Source organism: Anoplolepis gracilipes, chromosome 7 (genome assembly GCF_047496725.1).
Source record: "Anoplolepis gracilipes chromosome 7, ASM4749672v1, whole genome shotgun sequence".
NCBI lineage: Eukaryota > Metazoa > Arthropoda > Insecta > Hymenoptera > Formicidae > Anoplolepis > Anoplolepis gracilipes.
This window is the reverse complement of record NC_132976.1, coordinates 509754-532370: the sequence shown is the minus strand read 5'-3', so window position 1 is coordinate 532370 and position 22617 is coordinate 509754. Positions and strand designations below refer to the sequence as shown.

General features: G+C 42.1%; 1 protein-coding gene across 5 annotated transcripts; it reads right to left on the bottom strand.

The window, feature by feature from the left end:
- Positions 1 to 27: 27 nt before the first annotated feature.
- Positions 28 to 21802, bottom strand: Osa (trithorax group protein osa). Of its 5 annotated transcripts, none has more exons than XM_072896471.1 (20): positions 20442 to 21802; positions 20138 to 20260; positions 19791 to 19997; positions 18981 to 19040; positions 11829 to 11976; positions 11365 to 11463; positions 10913 to 11238; positions 10432 to 10831; positions 10208 to 10333; positions 9886 to 10067; positions 9718 to 9759; positions 8272 to 8469; positions 7129 to 7348; positions 6865 to 7041; positions 6621 to 6780; positions 6273 to 6534; positions 5863 to 6067; positions 5450 to 5769; positions 5068 to 5307; positions 28 to 4953 (listed from the first exon to the last, which is right to left on the bottom strand). In XM_072896471.1, exons 1-20 carry the CDS (start codon positions 21402 to 21404, stop codon positions 2887 to 2889), a joined length of 6525 nt encoding a protein of 2174 aa, XP_072752572.1. In that variant the 5' UTR covers positions 21405 to 21802; the 3' UTR covers positions 28 to 2886. The 5 variants fall into 5 exon arrangements, with proteins under 5 accessions (XP_072752572.1, XP_072752573.1, XP_072752577.1 ...); XM_072896472.1 differs by having other exon boundaries at positions 8281 to 8469; positions 20442 to 21801; XM_072896476.1 differs by having other exon boundaries at positions 8281 to 8469; positions 11844 to 11976; positions 20442 to 21799.
- Positions 21803 to 22617: the final 815 nt, after the last annotated feature.

Below are 22617 nucleotides of genomic sequence, written 5' to 3'. Positions count from 1 at the left end.
TATATCTTATGCCTTAAGTCAGATCGCATTTTCGTCTTGGATAAAGTACGTCTAGTTTATTTCATAATTTATTTACAAAAAGTCTTAGTAAATTACACTTACAGGCATCTCCACTCGAACTAAAGTAAATAATTTAAGAACTACATGTATTTAGATATCTATAGAATAGGATACTTTGGGGTCGGGGAGAAGCTGGGACCAGGGAAAGTGTTCTGTTTAACTTATTTCAATATAATCGTTTCTAATCGTATCTCCGACGATTATTCGAGTCGTTTTTTAAACGGCTATACACGTCGTGTGAAAACTAAACCTCATTCCGCCTCTCTTTTATAAATTCATTCTCTCTACGAAACGAGGAAGTATACCAGTGGAAGGTGTGCGACGATGAGTTCGCGAATGCGTCTTTTTTTTACTTTTCTCTGCAACTTTCTCTTGCGCAAGAGTGGGATTTTACAATTACAGGTAAATGTACGTATTGTAAGAATCATCAAAATATGTGCAAGCTGACAATCGGTATTTGTTAATTTTACAATAACATATGCGCGCTTTGAAAAAGCATAAAATCTTGGTTATAAATATATTCCCATTAGAATCGTTTAATGGCACGATCGAGCTTAAGTTTAAAAATCCTTTTTCCTTTTTTTTTATCCTTTTAATATATTCGTTTCTACATTATCGTCCAGTTTCTGTCTGCTTCTACAATGGTTGCTTTTTATCTCATCTTCCCGGCTTCTTTTTTCCGCTTCCTTTTTTTTCTTTTTTTCTTTTCTTCGTTATCACAACGACATTAATTATGTTTTTATAAATACGTTTTTTTTTACTCTCCAAAAAGATTGCAATTGGATCCGCTACTTTCAACTTTCTTCCTTAAAAAGGAAGTCGTCTTAAACAAAAAAAAAAAACAAAAAAAAAAAAAAAAAAAACCCCAAAAAATAAAAAAAATTAAAAAAAAAAGAAAAAAAGAAACGAAAAAATATTTATGGAAACTGTAAAATCTCCTATTATTTAAATAATCACTGTAAAGTTAACAATAATTTAAGTAATTATTTAAATGAATTAATTACTTAATTTCGTGTAAGCTGCGTGTTTTTCTTTCTCTTTTTCACAGACACTATCCCCACCCCTTTTTCTACCGGCACCCCCATCCTCCGTGCATACATACGCACACATACATGCACGCACCCCGCATGCACGCACACATACATGCACGCATTCCCGCATTATCCTTTTTTCTTTCTCTCTCTCTCTCTCTCTAAAGCCATCTTTTACATTAACGCACGCACATATATGCATACGTCCCAAATTGTGCATTGTATGCACTTATCGTCGCATACGCATTCATATTCATATCGTCACATCATACACAAGTATTTCTCGCGCGCGAATGTAGACCAACAATTATTTCTGTCGTCTACACTTTATCTCGAATATTTTCTCAATTTATCATTTTTTTCTCTCTTTCACACACACACACACACAGACTCTCGCTCTCTCTTTTTTTCTGAATCTCAACATTATACACACACACATATACACGCACACACACTACATGCATGCATGCACGCACACAAATATACACGTAAATATGTAAACATATGCTCGCTCGCTCGCTCGCTCGCACGCACGCACGCACGCACTCTTTCTTTTCTCCTCGTTCTTTCACTCCCTTTTTCTCTCTCTTTCTCTCTCTCTCTTTCATTTCAATCAGCGGCTTTATCACACATGTCATATTATTTTTTTTTCTCTTCTAGCAATGTCTTTCTTCAGTTCTAGTTCTGCCTGTGCTCCTAAAAGTCGAGACTTTTTGCGATCCTACGATCGCAAACGTATATTTGCGCCACCGTAGCTGTAGCACAAAAATCGAATAAGATTCAATGGAAGTGTGTGTTATCTACAAAATATCTTAATTACTCGCTAATTACAGCACAAAACATGCAAATATAAAAATTTGCATTATATTATCGTTTAATATTTATATATAATCATCATTCGATATATATATATATATATATCGTTCCACATCGCACCATTTAAGGTTCGCCGATATACTTCTTGGTATATATATATATATTTATATATATATATATATATATGTGTGTATGTGTGTGTGTGTGTGTGTATGCGCGTGTATGCGTGTGTGTGTGTGTGTGTATATATATATTATGCAGTTGACCGTTGTTTCTTGTGTATGAAAGTCCGTTTTTTTCCCCCTATACTGCGTATGCATGTGTGTTTGTGTATCTGCAACTATATCGCGTTTACGCGTGTCTACTATGAGTATACGAATTGTGTACATACATGTGCTTGGTTTACATGTATTTGTAAGTATGTATTTTCTATGCATGTGTTGTGTGTATGTGTATGTGTATGAGTGTTGTATAGATGTGTGTATGTGTGTGTGTATATCTTTTTTTTCTTTCATTAACTATGAAATATCTTACACTATCGATATTATTCCAATTCACGAAGGGGAAGGTATACCGATAGGCGGAGATCGCATCGGGTATACCTACACGCTAACACCAATAATTAAACTTTCTTATTTCCTGTTTAATCGATATAAAACTACAATTGCGCTGCCATGGTTTTCATCAGCACTTTTGTTCCTTCACTCGTACGCACCATCTCGTCATGCGCGTGTCTTTCTCTTTCTCTCTCTCTCTCTCTCTCGTCAATTCCCTTCTTCTCTATCTCTCTTGCACTATTTTCTGCTTGATCATTTACGCTTTTGACGCACTCTAGAGCCGTTCATACACATATTACCGTCATAACGACGACGACGACGTCGTCGTCGTCGTCACCGTCGTCGTCGTGTATATTTTACCCATCATTGTCGGCACTGTTAATAATAATATATCGCATAGTGTCCCGACAGATGATAGAAAGTTACGTGCCCCTCGAGCACTGGAACAACACACGTGCGACTATCGCGGCGACCTGCTGATCCAGGATTTGGCTCATCACCAGAGCGAGTAGCCGAGACTCGTGTTGCAGAAGGAGAGTCCGGTTGTCCGGATGCCTGGCGAGGTTAAGCAACGTGCCAGCCGCGCGCCGCAACATGTCGAGGCTGGTACCCATCGACTCGGGATTGTCGCGCAGGGCCGCGAGACCGTGCTGATTGGCAACGCCAAGGGCGCTCGATTCCGCCTGCTCGATGAACGCAACGAGCAATGCAACGCATGGCGTCTGCAGAGCAATGGTACGCGCGACGCCACTGTCCGCGGCCGACAAAAAGTGTAGCAGGTTCACGCCAAACTCGCGAAGTACCTGCTCCTCGCTGCGACAAAGAAGCCTGGTCAGCACGGAACATAATCTCTGTAATCGAGAATAGGGCGGCGTCGCCACCACTAGGTCAACGTTACACTCGGTCACGCATAATTTGCACAGTGCTTCGAGCGCGAGTCTTTGCGGCGACAGCGACGAGTTTGGGCTGACGGTCGGGAACGGGTCCTGACCATGCGCGGCTGGACACACGGCCCAATGTAGGAGGCCGTCGAGCACTGGCCGCGAGATCTCCTCTGGATGCTGGCTCAGGTCCATGTGGCCGGATATGTTGGCGGCCATCACGAGAACATTCTCCCTCACGTGATGCAAAAAGTCCCACCACCACTCGCTCTCGCCCTGTAGACTGCTGCACGAATCCGCAAAGTCGGCGTCCTCTTCGCGATCGTAGTTGCGCGTCTTTTGCGCCCGTACCGGATGTTCGTGATGAAGTAGAAGCAATTTGCCAAGCAAGCTGAGGAACGTCACGTTCTTCGCAAATTCGGCTTCGTTGCCCGGGATAAAAGTGAGATTCCTCAAGATCGTCGACAGGCACACGCAACGGCGGGCCAGGTTGTCCTGCGTTTCCGTCACCAGATAGAGGCTCGCCTCGTCCCTGGAATAACTCTCGTCCTCATAGTCGCTTATCCTCCGTCGTTTTAGCGTTCCTGCCGGATCTCTTATCTTTAATCTTGGTCCCTCCTTGTCATCTCTCGTCATACTTTCTAGTTCGTGCTCCTCCAACGTCTCCGTCTTGATCTCAGTTTTGTCTATGATATTGTCGACGTTACTCGTCGTCGCCACTGCTGTCGTCGTCGTTGCCGTCGTCGTCGTCGCCGTGGTCGTCGTCGTCGTCGAATCATTCAATCCGTTTTGGGTAGGTGGTAGCGAATCTTCGTCGTTCGCTTTTGACACATCGCTGCCAAAGTGCTCGCCCATATTGTTATTCGGCTTTGTTGTCTCACTGTCGCAGTCTTTTTTGAAGCCATCGTTCTTCTTCTCGAACAGCTCCCTCGTGAGATCGTTCATCTCTACGGGTTCTTTTTTAATCCTCGACAGCACGTCGCTCAGAGTCTTTGTCTTCTTCTTCTTGTCTAATTGTTGTTGCTGCTGCTTACGTTCACCGCTCTCTTTGCCAGACTGTTTATCGCCGAGTTCGCCAGACTTGTAGGTAAAATCTAATGTCTCGTGAACACTACCACTGACGCTGTCCGCTTTGGCTTCGTCCTTTAAATCCGTGCTGTCGACTTCTTTCTGCAGCAACGGTGGTTTCTCGTCCCTCAGCAAACGAGCAAAAGGCACCGAGCCCACTTCGGACTGAAAACACGTCACGATATATTTAGTCGCGTTCGCATCGACTTGCCACGGTTCGGTCTCTGACTCGCACTCCTGATGATCCCAAGGTCTCCGAGTGTCTAAGACAAATAAATCCTCATCTCGGGGGACGATTTTAACGGGGCGACCTCTTCTCGAGAGATAGGTATAATTCGAGGTCGATAGCAATTTCGTCCGATCTTCCGGATCGATCGGGCGCGTCACTGCGCCAAGATCCACCTCTGGACCGTTCGTGGCCTGGCAATAGCGGTCGTCGTCGTTCACGCACGATTCGAACATGTCGGAGAGAGAACGCGAAAAGTGTTCCAGCAAAACGTCCAATAATCCAGGTAAGTGCGTTAACCCGAAGTAACTTACCTGCAAACGAGAACAAGAAATTTATCATTTGTTATCTTTCTCTTTAAACTTAAAAGAAATTCATAAACTTTTTTGCTTTATTAGAATAATTGCTTCCAAGAAAAAGATACTTACAGAAGAATCATCGAATAACAAAATGTTCAACACGTCAAGGGCCCAACAGCTCTCGGCGAGGAGACCCGATCGCAAAGCCATCATGATGCGCCAAGCTTCTATTGGTGCTACGTCGGTGCGCGTCAATTTTCGTCGCTTATACAAAAGAGGCGTAATCGCTTCTACACTGTCAGGAGGGAATGTCATTTCTCTCTTTGACGTCGGTTGCTGACTTATCATGGGATTCACTCCGAGTTGATTCTGCGTAAAATAAAATGATATTTCATTTTGTTTACAAGATACATGTCGAATGAAGAAAATACACGTATATCATTACATTGTTTAGCACAATGATAAATCTGCAAATAATTTATTGCGTTTGGCAAGAGAATTAAAAACATACCGGATGATTTCCGGGTGTTGGATATAAAGGGGACGGTTGATTCGTGTAACGATGATCCCATGGCGGAGGCGCGTGCGCGATAGCGTTTAAAGAAGGTTGAGACGAGGACCTGTTTGGTTGTTGGCTGGCCCATTGTTGACTACCGGTCATAGCGCTGACCGCCGTAGCTGTTGGCGCGGGGGAACCGACGACTACTTGTGATGCTTGTTGTTGCGGTTGCGGTTGCTGTTGCGGTGACGGCGATTGTGTCTGCTGACTTGGGTACTGAACCCTATTGTTTCCGCTATTACTATTGTATTGATTGGTTGTATTTGGCCATCCTGTAGAAAGAGATTGCATTTCTTTGTCAACATCCATAATCATCTTGCTCTTGCGTTTTCCTTCTTTCTAAGCTAAAATTTCTTTCAACTTACTCTCATGAGATGGAATGTACGATTTAAAGTCTGTCTGACCTGGATACGCTGGTCGTTGCTGATTATACTGAGGATACTGTTGGTCTTTGGCAAAATCTGGATGACGTCTAGGTTGAGTGGGTCCCGGAGGAGGCGGTGGCATGTTCTTGTTAGCTGACCCGGTTGTGCTATATATTTGCGTTCCACCGGGCGTTCCGTACCCACTCTGTAAATATATATGAACCATTTAAGACTTTTAACATTATATATATATATATATATATATATATATATATATATATATATATATAATAGAAAGTTTTTTAAACCTCAAGAAATGATTAACTTATAATGCAAAAGTATAACACATAAGAGTGCATAACAATGTAATTATTTATGTCAAGTATAACGTAATATCAAACGAGTATTACTTGTTCCTGTCGATAGTAATCTTGCGGACACGAGTATGACGATGCCGCTGGCGGTTGAGAGGGCGAAGAAGGCTGACTGGTCACCGTTTGCTGTTGCACGGTGGCCGGATGAGCTTGCGGTCCCGACGGATAGTTGTTACTCCGCGCGTTGGGAGGCGTTCCTGTGGGATAGCTAGTAGGTCCTTGCTGACTGCTAGTGTACCTGTTGTACATATCTTGTCCAGTAGCGTTGCTCGGCGGCATATTGCCACCCGGATATCCCCTGTACATGACAACAAAAAGTACGTATGTTGAATAATAGACTCGTTATATAATGCGAAATGAGAAAAATACAACGATATTTCTCACCTGTCGACATCCGGCACATATGGAGGATAATGCGATCTTGGCGAGTATGGTTGACTAAATTCCCCTTGCTGAGACAGCGCGTTTCCCTGCGGCCGAATGTATTGATCTTGCGGGTAATTTTGATAGGAACCTGTGTTCTGGTAACTGCCTTGTTGTATTCCTTAAAAAATAAAGGAAAAAAAACTCTTAAAATTCACAACAACAAGTAAACTTTACCAATGTATTTGCAAGCTGCGAGACGTACCCTGATGGGCGGAAGGTGCGCTGCTTTGACTGGGTGGCCTAGGTGGTGGCGGCGTATATTCTGACGACGGTCCACCGGGTGTACCACCCGCATAACTACCCTGATAGCTTCCATAGCCATCCATGGAAGCGTTGCTCGATCCGCCAGCAGGAAAAGAGTCTTGAGAATTGGAAGAACCTGCAGCGACAAGTCGAGCGTTACAAAAACGACTCTTTTGGAAGAAACAATAAAATTTCGGAAAAGAGAGCTCGGAGTAGTCTTTACCCGGTGATGGTACGGAAGCAGTTCCCTTAGATCCCTTCTTCTTCGAGCCCGCTTCGACTTGATTGATGATGGGTTGCGGATCCACTCCTCCGCGATCAAAGTGACACTCGTATGCCAGCAGGTGCTTTGTGTAGTGCTTACGCAATGTATAAGCTGCGCTGCTGCTCGCGCCGATGCCCAACAAGCCGGCTATATCCTTCCATGTTTTGTTTTTCGTTACCTACAGAAAAATATTACGCACACGCGTTCCTTACTACGCTCGTGAGAGAGGGACTTTCACGAATCTCATATACACGCACACACACACATACAGAAAAAAAATCTGCATGTTCAAAAGAAAAACGTAAAACATAATGCGAAAGATATTGCCGTTGTTCCATAGCTCAAGATATCAATCTTGAAAAAAAAAAATAAAATAAAATAAAATTTTTAAAATTAGTTTTAAAAAATAATATTGATATAAATTGGCAAAGTTTCTAAATACATGCAAGTTTAAAAAAAAAAATAAAAGAAGAATAAACGAGAGATGTACAGCGTATAATCGGAACGAATTACCGTTATTGTTACATTTCGACATTAAAAGTTTATCTTCGCTCTGTTTGACTATTAGAATAATTCCATATAGCACCAAGGTTTGTAGATCAGGGTGTTTCCATATTCGACTGTTGAATGACTACTTTAAGAAAAGATATGTTAAGCCTCTTTTTTTTTTTTGTTTTTTTTTGTTTTTTTCTTTTCTCATGACAGATATAGAATAAGAAAGGGATACTAGTAGCAAAAATAGAAATTATATATATATATATATCATGCACAATTCAACATAGATGTAAAAATGAAGCATATTCTGAGGTGTTTCGGTATTATTTAAATGTAAAAAATTTGAAACTTTTCAACTTTTACAATACAGGTTGTCAATCAACATTTCATCGTATGTTGGACACTGTACACTTTAAAAATACTTTAAAATATTTTCTTTTCATCAAGCATTGAGACTTGGAAATAATCGACGCAAGACACCTCAAAAATACAATGTGCACAGAATAACAACCATATATATATAATATATATATAGAATGCAAAAATACATAAAAACAATATAGAAACTATGTAAGACACCAAGGGCTAGATGGAACTACACTGCACCTTGCATACCTCCATGAAGCCCCCCCTCTCCTTCACGTAGAGATATAGCCGAAACAGATCGAGGGGGTTCTTGGAGATGGTAGGACAACTAGTGATGGGTGTTCTTCGTTCTTCCATAAAATTGACCAGCTTATCCAACCAGGTTCTTCGTTCCATTGAGTCGTCCATTTCGTATAATTTTGCCAGACTATCTGGCTTCTGAAAGTCGCACATAATATTCACATTTTTTTAGTGCTTTTTTTCGTAATCTTAAATAGAAATGTTTACTAACATGTAGATTTAATAGAAATGTCTCGTGTACATTATTGTTCAAACTATATAATACATATATATACTAGAGTATAAAACAATTATTGCCGATTCTTGCAAAGCTGCGAACGTAATCCCAATTGTAGCCATATTATCTAACATGCATAAACATAATTTTCAATACTTGTATATTTCTTTTGCCCATTTGATAATTGTGTGACACCAATTGTTAACGTGTTCTTTATCATCGTTAGTGAGGCATATTTTTTACACCAAATAAATCCACAGACATAAATCGTAATAACAAGTATTAGTATTTTTTTTAAATTTATGATGAGATATTTTTCCCTTTAAGAGGCATGTTTGAAACATTTAATTTACCCAATATTAAAATTTAAAAAAAACTTGATGAAAAACTAAGATGAATGGAACAATGTATGATATGCAGCATAGTAATTCAATGCATGCAATGATTATTTAGTAAACATAATGCAGGTTAATAATAATAATGTTGTTATGCAAGTAACAGAAATAAAGTTGGCAAAGAATTGTAAAATATTGAGTGCACGAAATAAGTATATCGAGAAATATAGTCTTAATAAAAGTTGTGTGACAATGTGTAGAGTGTTTTTGTAATATTGATAATCTATTGTAAAATGCTATATATAATTATATTATGGTATCACTTGGATATTAAATTATGCACTGCGTCAACAAGACTTTTGCAATCTTGCAAAAGTAGTCAACTTAGTCCATTGTTGGAACATTCTATGCAATAAAAATATATTATTATTATTATTATGTATTAATAACAATGTATATAAAAAATAACACATTAAAATTCTGTAAATTAAGAAAAGATAATTTAAGTAAATTGAGAAAGTTTGCTCTAAAGTAAAAGTTTAATATAAAGAATGTAACAAAAAAAAAACAAACAAAAAAACAAAACAAAAAAAAAACTAATATATTATACTATTATTTTTATACCCTATTAAAAAAATAATTTTAAATACATTCACATGTAAGTTTTATGGATAATGATATTATGATAATTGTAGATTAATATGATGATATATATATGTGCCAAGCAAGAAAAATTTTAGTATAGGATAAAAATGTAAATGCCTATAATAAAGCGTGGAGTAAAAGGGGAACGGCATTTCGACAATGTAACAAATATTTAGAAAAAACAGTAACCTTAGATCTGTACGGGTCTTGAGGCACATGACTGTTAAATACCTGTAAAATATTAAAATATTGAAGATTCATACACAATTGTGCTTCAACTTTATCTAAAGTCTATACAGCTGCTTATTTTGTACATTAAAATATGTACAAGTGTGTGTGTGAGATTGTCATACGTACAGGACTAGCAGGAGTACGCGGCCAACCAGGACTGTTCATGTCAGAATATTCCTCGTGAATCGAATTAATGCTCGCAGCACCAGGAGACGGGACTGTACTCTGTGGTGTCGCAGGATGACTATGGTATCCTCCCATCATTTCTTTCCGTACTTTTGGTGTAAATGTTGGATCTTCACCAGAAGCTGTTTACAAAATACATTAGTTGTTACACTCACATATTTAGTTGCGATATTGTTTACAATAAACAAAAGTTTATAAAAAGAAAAAGAAAAAAAACAAGACAAATATGAAATAATTTTATAAATTAAAAAATAATACTAACCAGCTGATGCATTGGATAACGTTGACTGTTGTGAACCTTCATCTAGAGATGTGCCATCTGGACCTGTCGTTATTACAGATGTCACAGTACCACTCGAAGTAGATATGACATTTATAGCTGATGTACCTACATATAAATCGTACAATTTATGGCTATTTGCCTGTTGCACGATATAAAAAAAAAAAAAAAAAAAAAACTATCTAACTCGAGATATTCTCGCTTACCTGAAGCGGTCGTAGTTATACCACTGTCGTTGGAAGTCTCAGCCGTGAGATCTGCAGAATTGTGGCTGATTGGAGTTGGCGCTGATGCGGGATGCGAGTTTGGTGTGGTACTCGGCGGCGGCATCGGACTGCCCTCGTGATTGAGAGGCGGCGTGGCCGCCGGCGTGTGTAAGTGCGGTACCGCTGAGCTAGTAGGCGGTGGTGGCTGGTTGCTAGGTATGTGATTAGGAGACGGCGGTGGCGGGCCCATGGAACTTGCTGGAGGTCCCATGTTACCAATGACGGGCACACCTGGAGCACCTGGTGGCACCATCGTAGTTGCACCACCGCCACCGTAAACCTGCGGCGGTCCCGGACTCGGTGGCATTCCCGGTGGTACACTGTTAAAGCCCATTTTATGCTGCAAGAAAATGTCAGTTTTATCGACAATGATATAAAAACATTAGTGTTATATTATTGATTTAAAAAAACTGCTCATTACCGTGTATGGGGGATATTGTACTAAATTATTGGGTCTGTTGGGAGGCTGATACTGATTATTGGGTGGTGGTTGTGAATTTGCAGGTGTCGGGTATCCCTGCGGAAACTGTATATGAGGACGCGGAGGTGGATACGTGGATTGCGCGTGATAACTCCCAGGTTGACCCGCAGCCGTCCCACCAGCCGCATAGCCCATCCCGCCACCCATTGGACTGATCCCACCAAGAGCCGTCGAACCGGGTCCCGGTTGGACCACGCCGGGACCAGTGTTGTTCATTTTGTAGCTGTGCATGTGTGGCGAAGGACCCAATGGTTGTTGGTACGCTCCTGAAATAAATGTTAATTCTACTTTTATTATTGACTTTAACACGAGACAATCTAACTTGGAAACAAATCAATTTTCGCGAGAAGAAATAATAAAAGAAATAATAAAAGAAAAAGCAGAAATCATACCTTGAGTGGTCATGGGAGAGTGACTCATGCGTGGTGCTGGTCCACTACCATCCGATTGGCTACTCGACGGACGTGGAGGCATCTGAACGTTTTGTTGGCCTGTACATTCAAAAATAAATATTTAGATAAATACACTTCGCGATATAGGAAAAAATAGAAAAAGAAAGATGACGATATAAAATAACTTTTGCACGTCAACACAAGTATCTTTTCAATATCACTCTACTGAGAAAAAGCACTGAGATAATTTACTTGGATAAATTAAATACGCAACGCAAAACATTCCAATGATATTATAGTGCATATTACTCTAGGACAAAAATTGATTCTTGAATTTATCCCCAGTATACATGTAGTCGAAACAAGATGTCTACTATAATACTTTGAAACATTCTGCGTAGCATAATGTCTGTAATTACAAATTTTATTACTAAATACAAATGTGAGTGAAAAGAGAGACAGACGTAAAAAAGACCGACCAACAGCAGGGGACATCGAGCGAGAACCTGTGGATCCTGTAGGCGACGGGGTAGGTCTCATCCCCTGAGAATTTGGTGTCCCTGGGCAAGCTGGTCCATTCGAACTATCGTTACTATTCTGTCCTGATAATTCCTGAAATTCAAATTAAATTATGTAACAACAGTTTGTAAAAAAAAAAAAAAAAAAGAGGAATAATTATTTAGAGATTAAAGAGAAATGACAAAAAACTGTACATTGCAGGAATAAAAATGTAGCAAATTTTAGTAAAAGTTTAGCTGCATTTTTAACTGTAATTGAATTTAGTTTATAATAATAATAATAAATACGCTAATTGTCTTTGATGCATTTATATATATATATGTTTATATTTAAGCAGTGAAAATATAACTTTCTTTCTTAAAAAACACAACTTTCACACAATCATCCCACATTTGTACGTATGATTAATTGATGAATATTGGTTGTAATTTTTTTAAAAGTAGGTCAGCATTTTATAACAGAAAGGTCTTTTATAAAACTATATCACAACAACGTATCCACGTTACATTACAACCTGCACCAGAGCACGCGAGAAGCACTTTTCGACGTAAACAGATTACGATTGTAGTTTACATCTGAGCCAAATAAAAACAAGGCTATAGAGAGGGAGATCCACAAAGATCACCTCTCGATTCCCGAGGAATCTGCCTCGTGTTCATTGTCATACTAGTTAAAGCAGCTTTGTTTCACGCGATTCGTCTTTGTCGTGGTGACGACGATGATGACGATGACGACGACGCGACTTTGTGCATCGGGTGCGGTGCCTCGAACAATCGCGTGTGTTTGAAAAATCAATCGACACCGATATTACGACCAAGAGGAACAAGAAGACGACGGTGACGATGACGACGATGATGATGATGATGACGATGATGACGACGACGACGACGACGACGACAGCCGTTCGAAGCGGCGATGTCGCCCATGTTATTCGCGCGCGCGGCCGTTAATATTCGCACAAACGTCTTGTCACACGACTCGTGTCCGTGTTGCGACCGTAGGTGCAAGTACAAAATGCTTCGCGATGGTGTGCGATGATCGTCGCCGTTGTCGTCGTCGTCGTTCTTGGTTCACACGAGATACACGAAACACAACACACACACATATATATATATATATATATATATATACACACACACACACACACACACACACCGTGTGTATCCCCGGTCGAAATCGCGTATGTATGTGCTCGCGTGTATACGCACTTCTTACGAATCTGTCCGTCACACAACGAGCATCGCAACTCGCGGCTGCTGCGTGTGCGTGAATACGCGCGCGCGCGCGCGCGGTATGTGTGCGTGAGGAGGAGTAGGTAGGTAGGTAGATAGATAGATAGGAGAAAGAGAGTGGAACAGAAAAGACGAGGATAGATGTGGAACCCGAGGGAAAGAAAGAGAGAAATGGATAGATCGGAGATGGGAAGGGATAGAGAGAGAGAGAGAGAGAGAGAGAGAGAGAGAGAGACAGAAGGGGGAAGGGGAAGGAGGAGACAGAGAAAGAGGTACAGAGAGCAGAAGCCGAGGAGAACGAAAGAAAATTCAGGCACATCACATTACACCTACCAGGCCGCGTATAGTTGGTCCGTGCGGATGGCGATTAAACACTTCCTCGGGCGTACGAGCGAACGTACGGTACATAGGCCGTCCGGTACAAGGACTCTCGGCATGACGCGAGAGATCGAAGGAGAGGCGTTACCCGGCTCTCCACTTAAAGCACGACGAGTAGCAACCGAGAGAGAGAGAGAGAGAGAGAGAGAGAGAGAGAGAGAGAGAGAGAGAGAGAGAGAGAGAGAAGCGGAAACGTATTTTGCTCCGTATAGTTGCGCTTTCACATGTTTGTCAAACTGCGTGGAGTATAATAATATATACACGAAAGAGAGAGAGAGAGAGAGAGAGAGGGAAAATATTGTCAAAGATATTATTATTTTTTTGTTTTGCCGCTCGCGAGAATTATCGCACCAGTGCGTCGCTGGCGTACCGATGAAACGAGAGCATTATAATCCTGGGTGTCTCGGACGCCGACTACTCCGTCACTAACGTGGTCGCTTTTCCGTCGTGTCTCCTAGCTCTCTTCGAGCGTCGCATGTTGTGTCAATAATTCTGCCAAAGAGCTTCGTGTCACGGGACGAGGCTGGTGCAACTTCAGAGGGACACGTAGGATTACGTAGTGCTATAATATCGCGCGCGTCGTCGCTCTCGTCCTCGTATTTGTGCGTGCGTGCGTGCGTGTGTGCCCTGCTCGATCGTCCGTCTGTCCGCCCGCCTGCCTGCCTGCCTGCCTTGTCGTGCGTGCGTGCGTGCGTGCGCGCGTGTACACGCGTCAAAACAGGTTATAATCCGCGTTCGGGGCCGCGATGGATAATGTAAAGATGCGCGGTACACAGTAACGAACGTGTCGCGATCAGCGAGAAAAGATTCCTCTATCGGGGTCGGCCTCGTCGTGAGACTTCGGTTTACAGATTTCGCGTCTAGCTGGCTCGTCGCTGGCTTGTTGGAGGGCGTTCTTTCGTGGCGCGGCAAGCGCTCGCTCGGCGCCGCTCGGTCGTTTCCGCCGAGCCTCGACCGTATGCCAGCAAATCGTTCCCAAAAGCCCGACTGTCTCGGGAACTCTATCCAAGTCGATATTCTCTCATATATATATATATATATATACACATTCATATATATCATATATATATATATATATATATATACATATGTATAATATAGTTGAATTCTTTGTTTTTTAATCTCGTTGAAATTTTATATTATTCTCCTTATTATTATTATTATTATTATTATTTCATATTTCGGGATTTTGTAATTTTCCTCGAGAGATCGCGAGACGTGAAGTTGTCAACTCGGTCGTGGAGCTCCGAATTCATCGAATATATAGTACATAGATCGCCTCGTGTCGAATCGAATATAAGCGCCCCGCACTCATCCGACAAACACACACATACATGCACGCACGCACACACACACACACATATAAACACATATAAATACATTCGTACAAGAACAGCCGCTCGTTGTGGCGGCAAGCGGTCGGCAAACGTCGTACGACTTCGGCACTTTTCGATCGGTGAATTCGTGTGCCCCAGTAAAGCCTGAACATCGAGGGGTTCTCGTGTCTATATGCTATCTCGTCGTGTGTCGTGTTCTATGCAAAATAAACGTTTTCCATATTCTAGCGCAAAATCTCGCGCGCGTGAAAATGGAAAATATACAATGTCATTCGTGTAAATTGGAATATCGATCAAAATACGAATAAAATGCGGCAAATTTGTGAAAATGGAGTAAGATATATTAAAATATCTATTTCCGTAAAAGTAACAGTCAATATTTATGCTAAATACATACAATTATTTTAAAGTTTGAAATATATATATGATAGAAAAAACAATTCTGACATTATTCAGACAGGATATTTAAACGTTTAACATTTACAAATATGAAAATGTAGGTCATGTATAGAAATGAAAATTCACAACTTTTCTTTTTTATAATAAAAAGCGAAAGCGTTCCTTCCGTTTTTAACGCGCTCAATTCGGAAAATTCTAATTGATTAAAACGAATGTAAAAAGGCTCTCTTCTAATCCTCTCCCCATCCTTCCTAAATTTTTCCAATTTTTTTTTTTTTTTTTTTTTTCACCGAATATAGCTTTTTCAAGTCACTTTCAAAAATAACATTCAGTCTTATGGGAGCGTGAATTTTTAATTATTTTGTAATTTAACGAAAATAAAATCAAAGAATAATATGATTACGACAAATTTTTGGCTGTTATTTTTCATCTAATTTTCAAATTCTATATATATATAATATATTTGTACAAGAGAAAAACATTTTAAAGAGCTGGTAAAAATTGATCTTGGCTGGATCGATCCAAGTTGAAGTGTGAATCGAAAGCGCGTTTGATTCATACAAATCCATTGTCACAAAAGTCGTGGCAACCACGAGAGAGTGTTTACGTTATCGGATGACTAAAGTTAATCCGTTCGATAGGCGCGCTGAACTTCAGCGATATGTAACGTGCAAGTGTACGTGTTAGAAAGAGGTCCCGATCGGTATCTCTCTCTCTCTCTCTCTCTCTCTCTCTCTCTCTCTCTCTCTCTCTCTCTCTCTCTCTCTCTCTCTCTCTCTCTCTCTCTCTCTCTCTCTCTCTCTCGACCTGGTGAGCGAGATGTGCGTGAATGAAAACGTAAATAACGGGGGCGCGCGGGGTACACACAGTTTAACAGTGTCTCTCTCGCGAGAGAGGGCAAATCGCACGAATTACGTAACATTATTTTTATCTGCCAGTCGTCGTAATGTTATTATCCCGTCAACTGCGACAATAACGAATCGTCAGGAGGTTCATTCAACTCCGTTTATTGAAAGAGAGAGAAAGAAAGGTAGCACATATATCAAGAGCTGATATCGAGGCCGGTTATCGGAAAGCGCGATAATTTTCGCTCTAAATTCTGTTTGGAGGTTTCTTATCTTTACGCATGATGATGTAGGTATATATAATCAGCACAGTTTTCCTTTCTCGCGTAAACGGGAGATTGAACTTGAAGCCGAGATTAAAACGACTCGGTGGCCAAGCCAAGATCACCTGTAGCAGACTAAATACCATGTGTTCCCATCAGACGTGTTTACATTGGATCGTCTGCTACTATTCGTTCACGGATTAGTTTTATGCGTCCCGAGTTGCACTCGCTCGATGCACATTGACGTTTATTGAACGTATATATACCACATACCGTGACCGTGCATAAAGTATCTACCGTTTACGGCCGTTTTTATGCCATCGAGAACATTTTTCCAAACGTTGCTCGCGCGATTATTTCTTTCTTCAAATTTAAGCTCCATATCCCTACGGCTTTTCTCGATTCTCTGACAGTCTCTCGACTTTGGAGGAAAAAACAAAGAGAAATTTTTCCACGGGGAAAAATAATTATTTTCCAAACACGTAACTATCAACTTGGCAATGAGAGCATTTACGTACTTGGAGCGCCCCCGATATTTTTTCTCGCCTACATCTCTTTAGGGAGGGAGGGGGGGTGTAGAGGGGTTATAGAATTCTCAAAAATGAGAATCTATTTCTTGGTAAAGTACATCAAGTAAAACATGTGCCCTGTGCACAATTCAATTTTCGCGGTAAGAATTAATTTCTAAAGAAATCGCTATCATTGCCAAGTTGTTAGTTATGTGTTTCGAGCCTTATTTATTCGAATTATTAATAATTTTCCGTTGTTAATGTAATCCGGAAAAAAAAAAAAAAAACTTTTTCCTCCTTCATAAGAAGCATTAAAAATTTTTTAAAATAATATATATTTTTTTTTCATCCCTCCAATTTGGTCGAATAAAGAATATATAAAATTATAGTTTAAATAAATCATAATTTTCGCGCGTTAATATTACTTGGGATAAAAATTTCCCGCGTTTATTTAGTAGATTATAAATTTTAATTTTGCTCCTGGAACAAAAACCGTTTCTTCGCGCGGATTTTTTTTTTTTTTTTTTTCTTTTTCTCTATCGTCGCACAGCAACGAGCTGGGAATCAAGTCCGCGCTGAAGGTAACATGGCGGGCATCGCCGCGATGGGGCACCGAGGACCGAGAGCGCATGTACTCCGCAAACGATTCGTACGATTAACTAAAGATCGCGAGCACTCCCGCTGCCCCGACGCGACGGTCGAGCCAGGACGACGACGTCGTCCTATTCCCCTTGGACATCGAGCATCCCGCGGAATATTATTTTCGAGGAGGAGAGATATCTCTCGAGGCGTTCTCGCTCCAAGAGACAGCCGGGAATGGCTTCCGTTGCCGCGATCAGCTACGCCGTAGCAGTCCGATAACTCTCCATCCGGCAGCGTAGCAAATAATCCTGCAATAATAGCTCCGCGTAGCTTCGGATCGCGTTCGTTCGTTCTTTCTTTCTTTCCTTCCTTCCTTCCATGGTATATATCCGCGTGATAAGTACGTACATTTCGATTACTAGTTCGACGCCTCGAAACCACGCTGTGGGAGTGCAAGAAGTTCGATAGCGTGTCGCAGAGTGACAGTCGCATGATCCGGCGAACCGAATATAGCCGAGCACGACGCAAAACGTCACGTCTTCCGCGGGAGAGGGGAGGGGAGGGGTGAAGAGGAGGGGGGGGGGATTACCCACGACGGCTGCCGCTGTCGTCGATTTCGACCAATCGCGCTCGCGCTCGCATCGTACCCCGCTCGGTTCTTTCGCTCACCCGCCCATGTAAACGCAACCAAGTGGTGGACTCCGGGGGGATGGGGTGGAGAAGGGGGAGGGGAGAAGTAGAAGAAAGAGGGGGGGGGGGAAACCCGGGGCGAGAGATAGGAGAGCGGGAGAACGGAGGGGAAGTCGCTAATATCTGGGGCTCCGGCGGCCGCGCAACTCGCGCCCTAATCGAACTCCACGAGTCTCCGCTGCTAACTCTCCATCCCCCCACCGTCGCGCGCTCTCTTCCTCCCCTCACGCTCTTCCGCTCCTTGCTCATCCTCCCCCTTCGTCCTCCTTCCTCCTTCTCCTTTTCCTTTTCCTCCTTCGTCGTCACTTCTCCTCGCCACTTAATCCTTGCACACTGCGAAGCGAGAGGCCTCCCTTTCGCTCACTCTCGCTTGCTCTTTTCGTCGGAAAAATACTTGACCGAGAGTGCCAGAGGAGACCATGTCAAAGACCAAATAATATTTCGCAAGACAAAACTCGCCGGCGATGATCGACATTGGTCCCGTCATTATGATTCCGATGCTTCCGAGCGCACACACATACACACACGCACACACACATGTATATATGCGGTATTAAATTTCGACCGGTATCAATGTAGAATAGCTTTTGCGATGGCAGAATAGAATAGATTCAAATCGTACACGAGTTCTCTGTGACGCGATGTCATTCTTGTCACGATGGGGATTATGCAATTGCCGGCAAAAACTTGTTTGCCACGTTCCCGGGTACTTTAAGCTTTTTTACTGCACGCGTATTTGAACCTTGAGAAAGAGGTGCTTTAAACGTGGTGTCGATGGCACTTGATTTCTTTAACGTTGAAATAAAATTATTTTTAAAAGCCTACATATACATATATGTATATATATTTAACAAAAACTCACCCCAGAGTCAATTCCTTGAGTATTTGGCGTCGTAGCTCGCTGTTGCAGATTGTGAAAAGCCTAAAAAGAAAAAAAAAAAAAAAAAAAAAAACAGCATGTTGTAAATATTCCATTTTTACATTATGAAAATTTTATCGTAAACATATATACATTCTTAATATTATGTTGTCATGACTTTTTTTTTCTAATTTTAAAATAACTCTTGTAAATTATTAACGACGCGGTTACTTTCTCCATTCTTTCTCTGCCACATATATTTTCCTAAAATATTTTGAATAATTAAACTTTGTAAAATTCAATGTGTTATATTATTATACATTTGTAAAGTAAAATGCACAAGATAAAATAAAAAGAGAAAATTAAATTTGTGGTCTACACACGTGTACATATGCATTAATTTATAAACAGTTACTCATATATAATTCATTTATAGCGTTGATATATTATGTTATAATCTATTAAATATTTTTAATCGACACTTTTAATATATAAACAAATATCGAGTGACAACAGCGCGATTATTATTATACGTCGAGTTTACTCATGAGAAACAATCTGTCGAGAGATTTCATGGAGAAAAATAAATTCTTTTTCTATACAATAAACTATTGTTTACATTTAAATTATCATACGTAGCTATTTTAGAGTTATATCTGCTAAAAAAAATAATTGTTGTCATATAGAGTAATGTGACAGGGTGTAAAAGTAACTATCTGCAATTTTGGTAAACGTTCCAGATTAAATCTAGATAAGGTGAAATATAGATTACGATAGACAATTAATAATATAAATTTTCCAAACAATGTTCACCTGAGATTGACCAGTAGCCTGTGGTTGCGGCGATGCAGCTGGTGGCGGAGCTGGGGATTGAGACAGAGCTCGCTGTGGAGATTGACCCGATGGAGTGACCTGATTACTCGGTGGTGGAGGTGGATTTGGCGGACCGCCTTGATTCCATCCCCTTTGTTCCGTGTATAAGCTTGAGGGATGACTGGTTTGCGTCGTATAGGAGTTTAGCTAAAAAAATAAATAAACAGTAAACAAGACGTAGAGTAAGATTTGGGAAAAACATGAATCGAGTGATTTTAGGCTTTCTAAATTCAAGATATAAATTCAAGATGATTAATTAGAGGAGATAATATTGTTTAAAATTGTACCTGATGATGACTATAAGGTGCGTGAGGTCTCGTAGGAGAGGAATATCGTTGGGCATATTGTTGATACTGCATAGGTGTCGGAGAACTCTGTCCTCCTGGCCCTGCGTGTAATCTCGGCGAACCCTGTCAATTTGGAAAACAAACAGTGAAATTAGAAGTTGAACGATAGTGCGAGAAGACTCGCAAAGACACTGGCAAAAGGTACGTAAGGTCAGAGCAACGTGAATATAAGATATAAGACATAGTGGAGGAGTAAGGCGAGAAATGTTTTTCGTTGCACGACATAGAAGAGGGTGGGATTTACCGTCTGCGGAGGACGCTGGCTAGGTTGCGGATACACAGGAGGCACAACCGGTGGCCTTTGCATAGGCCAGGGTTGTTGATACGGGCCCGGCTCGGATCCCATTCCAGGATACGTGCCGTGAAACCGATGCATCGACGGGGTGGACGCCTGCAATAGCTGATTCAAGGTCGGGGTAGGACCAGCGGTCTGGGCGATCCCCTGTCCGGTGAGAAACCTCGGCTGGCCGGAGAAGGTTCCGGGGTTGGCGCCTACCGCGCCTACGGCGCCTACGGCGGCGTAGCCGCCGAGTCGGGACTCGATCTTGGAGCCGGGATAGTGGTCCTCCATCGAGCCGATCTCGGGGCGATGAGCCCGCTCGCTCTCGTGCGCGCTCATCATGTGTTTACCATAATCGAGCTGCTTGCCGGGGCCGGGAAAGTCCGCGTGCTTGGTAACGTATTCCGGTAGCTGCTTGCCGGGCGGATAATCGGCGAGCGACTTGCTCGCGGCGAAGGGCTCGCCGGCGGATTTGTTGTTGCTGTACTCGTCGCTAATCGCGTAGTCGCGCATCACGTTTGGCGCGAACGGATGGCCCGGATGGGCCGAATGGGCCGGATGGCCCGGATGGCCGCCGGGATGGCCGGGCGCGTCGTGCGCCTCCTGCTTGCCGACGGCGACGGGCTCCTGGGGCGCCTCGCGCGGCGACTTCACCTCACCGGCGGCCCCGTGTCCGCCAATGTCCTCGCGGTATTGACTCATCTCGTAGCCCGTCGTCGTGTCCCCGCCGCCGCCGCCGCGATTCACATATTTAAGCAGCTGGGCCGCGCCCCGGGACACCTTATCGTCCGGTTCAGAATCCAGCTGCTGCTTCGCACTGCCACTCGCACTATTCGCACCACCCACTTGCGTACGCTTCTGTGCGCATTTCACAGACTCGTTCAGCTTCACATCGTTTTGTTGGCTCTCGGCTTGCGTCGCAGCCATGTTCTCTCCTCACCTCAACGCAGCCATCGTCGTTTTCGTAAACTGGCCAATCGCGGCACCTCGTGCGCGCCTCTATACGGGGCCAAGTACTACGTACTCGAAATCGAAATACCGATTAGTCGAACGGCACGCGTCGCGCTCGCGCTCGCGCTCGCCACAAACGCCTCACGGCACATCCTCGATTCTCCCCCGAGTCCATTCACCGCCGTCCTAACGAATCTCGCGCTTCCTCGACCTCTCAAAGTACGGGCAACCAAAAAAAAAGCTCCTACGCCAACGTCAAAAGCAGCGTCGCATGTATTACGCCATCTTGCGGCCGCGAAGCGCATCGAGGCCAGCAGGCGCCAGGCCGCCTTCGCCTCGCTTCGCCTCGCTTCGTCTTTCTCAGGCCTCGGGCCTCACACCTCACACCTCACACCTCAGACCCCCAAACGTCGTTTCCAATACTTCCCACTTAAAGCCCCGTTTCCAACTCTATTCCACCTTTCCTTCATTTCCCTCATCTTAGAAATATTCTACATACTCTACTCTATATCATCTTTACTTTTTTTTTTTTTTTTTTTTTTTTTTTCAATCCAACCGATCGCGCCTATTCACGATATTCACTATTCATCATTTTACGACTACGTTGCGATTCCACGTATGTAATTCATCATTGCAATCTTTTCGTTTTATTCTCACCAAAACGATTATCAATTACATTGAAAGATATTACATTCTGTCACTCTTTTATTTTTAATGACAGGTAAACAGCTGTCAAACTTGTCAATGTCAGCTGTCACATGTGCAAATATGACCCGGAAGTAAAGGGAACCCTGTCTTCGAGCGTAAAGGTATTCGTCACGCCGAATAATTTGCTTTTGTTATTTAGAGATTCTAAACAAATCTATCCATTTTAATTGTGTTTTTCATCTCCTCTACTTCCTTCTACGAAAGATTCATTCACGCATCCTCGCATTTCATTTTAAAATAGAAAAGAATGTCAAAGTACGTGACAAACTGTAAAAAGCAAAAGTATATTTCGACAAATTTTTCCAAATTTCTTCTCCGTTAGTAATCGCTTTATCGCAATAAATATATTCCAATAACAAATTTATTTCTACCCGCGCTATATTTTGCGTTTAAAATATATAAAACAGTTGGCAAAAGCAAAGCTGAGAAGCAGAAAGCGTGCGCGCGCGCGCGCGCGCGTGTGTATATACATATATAAAAG

Excerpts from the sequence above, each read along its gene's own strand:
- Osa (XM_072896471.1), bottom strand. The coding sequence starts at position 21,404 with ATGGCTGCGACGCAAGCCGAGAGCCAACAAAACGATGTGAAGCTGAAC. Across the intron at positions 11,464-11,828 it reads TGTTGGTCGGTCTTTTTTAC|GCCAACAAAACGTTCAGATG; the intron begins GTCTGTCTCTCT and ends TTGAATGTACAG. Across the intron at positions 10,334-10,431 it reads TATAACTACGACCGCTTCAG|GTACATCAGCTATAAATGTC; the intron begins GTAAGCGAGAAT and ends ATTTATATGTAG.